General features: G+C 36.0%; 1 protein-coding gene across 1 annotated transcript; it reads right to left on the reverse strand.

Annotated features, from left to right (window-relative positions):
• Positions 1-1,234: 1,234 nt before the first annotated feature.
• On the reverse strand, positions 1,235-2,883 carry LOC108988616 (benzyl alcohol O-benzoyltransferase-like). Its single transcript, XM_018961929.2, has 2 exons — positions 2,374-2,883; positions 1,235-2,283 (listed from the first exon to the last, which is right to left on the reverse strand). The coding sequence occupies exons 1-2, from the start codon at positions 2,818-2,820 to the stop codon at positions 1,345-1,347; spliced, it is 1,386 nt and encodes a 461-aa protein (XP_018817474.1). The 5' UTR covers positions 2,821-2,883; the 3' UTR covers positions 1,235-1,344.
• Positions 2,884-8,441: the final 5,558 nt, after the last annotated feature.

The raw sequence follows: 8,441 nt of genomic DNA on the forward strand, positions 1-8,441 counted from the left end.
TTCACTTGAATAGTAAGATGAGATGAGATAATTTTAGATAAAAGTTAAAAGTTGAATAAAATATTATTAGAATATTATTTTTTAATATTATTATTATTTTGAAATTTAGAAAAATTTAATTGGAATTTGAAAAAGTTGAATTTTTTAACCAGACTGAAGCTTGGAGCGGTCGATCTCGGTCCAAGGATTTCTCAACTTTCGATTTTCAATCTGGTCCCGGGGTGGGGTTTCCTCAGACCGAAGGGACCAAATTGGGAAAATATATATTTATAATTTTAAATATATTTTAAATATATTATTTTATATAATAATTGTATAATTAATTATGTAATTTTCATCTAATTTATTATAATTGAACATATAAAATATTTTTTTAATGAGTTAATTATATAATCTACATTAATAATTCACTTAATTTTAATTTAGTAATTTAAATAATTTTTTTATTAATTTATTTGGAAAAAAGAAGAAAATAATAAATAATAAATAATTGGACTGGACCGGACCAATAACTACCAGTCCGGTTCGGTCCCTTTGGATATTGGGTCCAATCCAATCAGGAAAATTTCGGTCCATCATCCATACCGAACCGGACTGGACCGACCAATTTACGCCCCTAGATGAGATGAGTTGAGATAGTTTTTCAATCCAAAGGAGGCCTTAAACTTAAAATACACTATTTTTTTTCTACTATCCTTTCATCCGATGGTCTTCTCCCATTTCATTCTAAGTTTTTTTCCTTTCTTCCTTTCTCAAGTTTTTTCCTTTCCGTGCGTCCCCTTCTCCCTAAAAAACACACCGATATCTACCACTAAAATATTAAACCTCACCACAACGAATTTGTTGTCTTTTTTGCAGGATTTATTGGGTTTGGAGAACGTGGGTTTGGGAGAACAAAAGTTCAAATGCTTCGTGACCTATCGTTATTCAATCCAAATGATCTAGCTTCATTCGAAATGTTTCATTTGACTATGTTTCAGTCCGATGAACAAAGTCAAGCGTTTGAAATGGATTTGGCATTTTTCAAACTTCTGGTTTTAGTCCGATGAACCAAGTCATGCAGTTCTTTTTTCTTCCTTCTGGATTTCAGTCCTTCTTCCTTCCTCCTAGATTCCAGTCCGATGGTCTTCTCGATTTTCATTTCATTACGTCAATATCGTCGCCATTTTGTATTTTTAATTTTATACGATTTAAAAAAAATTCATACCTATTTTCAGTATATATTCTCGGTAAAGACTAGGATTTTCATGATGAAATGGGGAACGCTACGCAAGATATTTTGAATTTCACCTTTTATTCGAACGACTTGCCTTCCGATGGCCGTACGTTGATCATGAGCTGGGTTTACAGTTTAGACGTATTAAAAGTGGATTTCTTGCCACTCTCCGGCATGTTTTTCAGAAAGAAATCCAACTCCTTGACCAATATTTCCATTGCTGGGGCTGGCAAGCAAACTCCCACGGCTATTCCTTCCTCTCCCTTACTGTTCTTACAAGGAATATAGAAGCTCCCCGTTCTAGGAATACTTCTCACAACACATTCGGCTGGCCCACCATAAGCTGGCTTGCCCCACCCAAAGTCAACCTTTCCAAACCCGGCACGTGTCACATCCGACACAAGGAATGAGCCCACCACCGTTAGGAATGGCCTGCCTCTGATCACCATTAGATCTGCCACCGACCGCATATACTCCTCGTTCACTTCTCTTTTTGCCTTCCTCACCAATTCCAAAGCATAACCCAAATTAGTGTTCTCGCAGAGCTTTCCGGCAGTCGTGACTGCTGCTGGGTAAGCAAAAACGTTGCCGTAGTAACCGCTCGGTAACGGAGGATTGAACTTGCCACGCGCGCTGACGATGGACATCATGCGCACCTCCTCGTTGCGGTCGAACTGGAGTGCGATGGTGCGGCATCGCCAAAGGCATGCCATTATAACCTCAAAGGTGGTGGACTGGATCAGGTGATGCGGCACAAACCTACGGATGGCAGACACCTCGGTACGGCCGAAAAAGAAGGAGCGGCAAGCCATGTCCTCGAGCGGGGTGATGGTGCCAGTACCCTTGGTGTCGATCACCTCGTCGTACTCGCGGTGCGCGCATGTCAAGCATGTTGGGTCCCTCGCATTTAAGAAATGTCTCTGCCATACGGGTAAGACGGAAGGGGCGCGCGCCCCCCGCGCCATCTCACCCACGGCTGTCATGAACTGGACCACACCAGCGGCATCGCTCATCGTGTGGTTGAGGCGTAGTGCGAAGATGAACGCGCCACATTTGAGCCGCGTCACCTGCATGCAAGTCATGAAGATGCCAAGGTACGATCAACTTTAGGGGGGGAAAACTAAAAAAGTTCACGAGTTCCTTAGCCTAATTTGTACCTGAATAAGCAGTAATGGGCAATGAAGAACCCCTCCAGAGCCTGGAAGGTCAAAAAGAAGCTCCTCCAAGCACGGGAATGGAGGTCGAAGAGCATCACCAAACTGCTCAAGTGTAACATCGGCATCTGCCTCGATGAATACGACACCCTCACTCGTGCATTCTACCAACAGTTTCCTTCCAGGCCCTTCTCTAAGCCTACCTGCAAATGGGTAGTAAAACACAAGTGTTTGAGCAAGTGCCTCTCTGATGACTTTCACAGGGTCTCTCCCTTGCATCGAGCGATCGTGTCTATAAAATTGTATCGCCGGGACTTGAAATCGTAAAAGCTCTTGATCGTCGATATCAGAAAGTTGTTTGAACTCGTGGGGTGTGGGCTGAGCTGGAGCAATTAACTCGGGCTTGGACCTTCGTACTGTGAATACCAGAGACTGAGTTGGTGCTGCCATGGCAAGCAAATGGTTATTAGAAAGTTTGGGAAAGTTTGGTTTTTTAAGACTGATGTGTGTGCTCTCTGCGCCATAATTCGTTCTTCGAAGTTGCTATTTATATAGAAGAGGTGAAAGGGCCGTACAACTTGTCGGCAATTCATGTGTTCGTCTGAAAGATAATCTGCATACGACAAAGGAATTCGTTAGACGTTCACGAACCGCCACCCATTTTCAGCCACAAATATAAATCTGCTTGTCGAGTCGGATTTTGATATATTTTTTTTTTACATTTATTTTAACTTTTTTTAATTTTATATTTGTCCTATTTTTTTAATTTTTTTTTTTTTTGTTGGCTTTCAAAATTTAATTTTTATAAAAAATTACAATCTAAAAATAAATAATATCCATCATCTACATCCAAAATCATCCACATCCACATCGTCCATTAATATCCTCCAAAATCATCCACACCCGTCATCCACATTCATTATAATAATATTTCTTTTCAACTATTTCAATAAATATTTTCTAAGTTCTCATTGGACAAGAAAAGAAACCCAACAAAAACAAAACAAATTATTTTTCCAACCAAATAAAAAGTTCCCAACAACAACAAATGAAAGAAACTAAATTAAATATTTCAAGTTCCATTCCAACAATCAAGTTGTACCTAAAAAAAGATGACAAGATTATCAACTATAAACAATAATAACTTCCAATAAATATGATTAAATGATATATAGAAATATGAGGTAATACCAACTTGAAGAGAAATTTGGTCCAGGCCAGAGTAAATGATAGAAGGTATATTAATCATATGTGGGAACAAACTTTCAATTAGTTTTAAAGTTGCGTTTGGATGTTGAGCTGAGTGGAACTGAGTTAAATTCTCTATTAATAGTAGTGAACTGAGATGGTGAAGTGAGTCCTGTGGGATCCACGTAAGATGAGTTTAGATGTGTTTGGATGTTAAGATTAGTTTAAATGTATTTATAGAAAGTTGGAAAAGTTGTGGGTTCTGCGTGTAAAGAGAAGTTGAGTTCAAAAACGTTACGAGTCTCACGTGTAAAGAAATTTTGAGTTGAAATGAGTTTAATAATTTGAGAATTTAGTGTTTAGATATTAAAAGAGGTCTAAATATGAACCGAACTCAACAGAGCTGAATACAATCTAACAACCAAATGAGCCTTAAAGCAGGCCTAGTGGTCCTAGCTAGATCTATCTAAACCACCAACACAAATTAACGTCATTTTATGTTGTGGCATAGTTCTTGCAAGTATGACGTTGATCATTAAATGTGGTAATTAATATGAAGAAAATTAGGATAATATATGGTAAGCGTCAATTAATGACCACATTTCATGATGTCTTTATATTCATCACATCTCATCTCATAATTACAAAATTTTCAAATTATCACTCAAAATATAAAAACAGCTAAACTTTTTCAAATTCTAAAACAATAATAATTCTAAAAAATTATATTTTAATAATATTTTATTCAACTCATCTAAAACCATCTCATCTCATCTCACGATTCAAACAAGCCATTAGAATTAACTTCATGCTTGATCAAAATACAAATTAAACCACTTCTGATAGTTGGTTCGAATGAACAAATAAATATTTGATGAATATATATTATGCACAGCCAGCAGCATCCATACATGTCATAGTAACGCCATATCTCTTATGATAATACACAATCTCAATCCACTAGAAGGAACAAAAAAAAATGTAATGTTAAGGACAAAGAAAGAGAAACTTAAACCAGACCAAAATCGAATGTCTATGGTTATTACAATTATCAAGAACATTATTCTTCATATACAGGAATAGTTACAAAATTTAATAGCAACAAGCCAACAACCATATTAAATGGACCAACTAGGTACATAAATTTACCCTCAATGGACCAACTAGGTACATAAATTATTGCCACAAGTCTAGCATTAACCGAGTAGTAGTTGCACCACCCTGAATAGACGTAAGAGTACTTATGCCTTCTATATTCATGATTTAAGAACTAGAACGCAACACACAAATAAAATAGTGCAAAAATATTAACTCAACTTGGGGCTGTTTTAGTTATTTACAATCACTAAAATAGCCCCCACATGTTTAGGTTAGTCGTTCAAAACATCCTCACAAAAACCATCTCAAAACACAACACATATATATTAACTCAAACTGTGGTTATAAAATTATAATAACCACAATTGGGGTTATTTTAGTGATTTAATTTCAGTTTAATGAATAAATTCAAAATTGCCTCAACTTTTGCATCATATTAATATATAAACAACCCCAAACCACACAACACAAATGAAAACAGCTCCAGAAACATGTACAATAACAGTTTAATCATTCAATATATGCAAAACAAAAATAGCCCCAAAAGCTCAAATAATAAATATTAGCTCAAATAAAAACTAGACCTACATGCCAAATTTGACAAAGTGGTGAAATCCATTAAGACTAATTTTAATTAAAGCAGCTAGGCAGATTATAATTAATACACAAAACCATCCCACTGATAATCCATATGATTTTCTAGACCATACTTACTTAGTATGACATATCACAACCATATCATAACCAAATATACAAAAACCATGATAAGAATCTACCCATTTTCAAGATTCACAAAGCATATACCCATATAGATTCTACACAGATTCACAAAGCATCTAGCCCAATCTACACAGATTCACAAAGCATTATGAAATAGATTAATTTCTCTTTTCATTTGCATGTTGAAATCAATCAGTGCACAGATTCACAACATTTCAAAAAACTCACCCTGATACCGTGATGACAGTCTATAGAATTATCATCACAAGACTTAGTTTTTACAGCTTCTTTGAATCGTTAACCTCGAGACCCTATAAAATTTTATGAGCAAATCAAAAATCAAATGAAAAGAGAGATAGAACACGACGGGGTTGTGGGAGAAGAGATATAGACAACGAAGGGAAGAGAGAGAGATAGGACCATAGGGGCTTACCAGACACAGAGAGAGAGAGAGAGGTCCTGTGACAGGACTCTGAGATAGGTAATGCAGTCGCCGGTGGGATTTTGAGAGAGTTTCAGGGAGGGAGGAGGACTTAAGGTTATAAGAAAGTGATGAAAGTGTGAGGGTAATTCTCCCCTCGGGAAAGGCCAATAGGACTTTGGCCTAGAAGCCCAACCCAAAGAGGACCTTACTTGAAGCAAACTGTCAACCATGGAGAGGTGCCGTTTGGTCGACAAGACAACTCAACTTGACGCATCGGTGGCCTCCCTCGACAAAAGAGTATGCTTGGGGTACACAAAAAACGCGGAAAACCCTCGATTCATCAGCATCAGAGAATCAATGGTTCCCAAAAACCGAGTTGAGGCTCAGGAAGCTACCCCATATTAATGATGATGTGTGTTCGCATAAAATATATGCAAATGCATACAATCATAACAAGTAGTAAAGTGTTTTGAATAAAACAGATATCGAACCCACATGGAATGATTATGATTATGCTATGGAGTATTGAAATTGACTAAATTAATTACTATTTAGAAAACCGTAATTTGAAGAATGAATTATCTCAATTAAATTGAAGAAAATAGCATTAAAATTAAGATTTTAAAGATAATAAGAATAGATCTAGAGCATTTGATTTCACCTAACAAATCTCACACAATTTAGTCTTCTTTATTAAAAAATTCCAATTATCTCAAGTTGATGACAAAAATCCCTTAATACCAAAAATATCTCCAATTAATAACTCTATATCTTTATGTGAATTTAACTAATTGGAGACTCATTAAGTTTTTTGGATTTTTCTTGAAAATCATACTAGTCGTGGTAAAGCATCTATACTTTCACTCAACTAATGATGCTTAATCCTAGAACTCTAATCACAAGTCACCACTCGGTCTTATTGAGATTCAATAGATCGAACAATAGTTAATTAGAAACTTGCAAGCATTAAGAATAAGGAATAAACACTCAATCATGAAAATATTAAAAATAAAATAACTTAGAATATAAATTGTGTGTTCAATGCTACGCTACATCAAAACTCTAGAAAATAAAATTAGTTCATAATGAAATTGAAAAGAAAAACAATAAAACTGGCGTTATTCATTAAAGTCGTTTGATGAAGCATGTGGCTCTCGCCTCTGCCCTCCAAATCCGGCTCCTAGAAAGAAACTTAAAGAATAAATTTTGGAATAATATTAGACTCTAAAACTCAAACTCTAAAAAGCTTAGACTAACTCCCATATTCATCCCACAAGATAGGATTAAATAGTTGTCAAAACTCAAATCCGGAAACAAGATAATTGCAGCTACAATCTAGCTTAAAGATCTGGAAAATAGTTTCTAAAGATAAATTTTAACAAAAAAGGAAATTATCCCAAAAATAACGAAATTATCTAAAATGGAAGATCTCATGGTCAGCAGATTGATTGTAGAACTCCGAAGGGTCCCACCGGGTAGATGTCGTGTGCGCTGAATATAATTAATGTGGAGGTCACAAACGAATGGGTGTGGAGGTCACAAAGATCACATGGCCCTCTCCTCGCCTACCAAGTGGAAAGACTCCCAATTGGGATGAAAGACTCCTCTCGCATTTTCTAGTTGTTGTCCACGATCTCGTTTTAGTTGGTCTTTTAAGTTGGTTGGTTATACTAGTCACCCAATCTAACCACCTGGAGCCTTGTTGCCAAGTCTTCACGCCCAGGTCTTCACTCCCAGAAGGTAGAATATATTGGTGCCAAGTCTTCGCGCCTAATTCTGGTCGTGAATTCTAGTTGCAAGTTTTGGTCGTGCTTTTTTTTGGTACCAAAATGCCATCCTTTCGCATTAAATCTTCTCATTCATTTAAATCCAAGAAAATAAAGAAAAATATATAGAAATAAAATAAAATTAATAAAATTGAAGGAAAAATGACACTTTTCATAAACAAAAAAGTAATAAAAATCATATAGAAATCACACTTATGAAATACTCCCAAACTAAAGCTTTGCTCGCCCTCGAGCAAAGAAGAAAAGAAGACAATTAAAACAAGCATAAGTTCGATTCATAAAATTTACTATCTCAAAGATTGCCTAAAGTCTATAATTCAATGGAATCATTCAAGATCAATCAAGTCTAAAAGTTAATTCAAAACTCAATCCCAATGCATAATCCATCTCCACATTCATGCATACCTATCACTCTCACCTCATCATTAGCTCCCCGGATAATTTTATGCAAACAAGTAAATAAGTAATGGATCTCTAAACACTCCATAGGCTTGCTTTTCAAATCACTCTCCACTAATGTAGAACAGAAACAATCACCAGGGATCAATAGGTCTTTATTAAGCATGTAATATAAGGCTAAGGTGAGGGCTACAAAGAAAAGTTAGGATTCAAACAAAGCAAGAGAACTTAAGTTTGAACACCAACATAACAAATAGAGCATCTCACTTTTAACATCTCTTCTCAATCATTGTAAATCTCTCAACATACCTATCTTTATTATATTTTCAAGTCTCTCTCTCTTTATCCCTCTATTCGGCAGGCTGGACATTTTTTTTTCTTTTTTTTTTTTATGGAAATATTCTATACCTTTTCGACTGCCTTTGTGGATGACTCTCGTCCGTCTTTTCTTGTTG

This window comes from Juglans regia, chromosome 16, assembly GCF_001411555.2.
Source record: "Juglans regia cultivar Chandler chromosome 16, Walnut 2.0, whole genome shotgun sequence".
NCBI lineage: Eukaryota > Viridiplantae > Streptophyta > Magnoliopsida > Fagales > Juglandaceae > Juglans > Juglans regia.

What these genes read in the sequence shown, in the direction of transcription:
- LOC108988616 (XM_018961929.2), bottom strand. Translation starts at nt 2,820, where the DNA reads ATGGCAGCACCAACTCAGTCTCTGGTATTCACAGTACGAAGGTCCAAG. An exon ending in GCCCATTACTGCTTATTCAG is followed by an intron (nt 2,284 to 2,373) that starts GTACAAATTAGG and finishes ACTTGCATGCAG; the next exon opens with GTGACGCGGCTCAAATGTGG.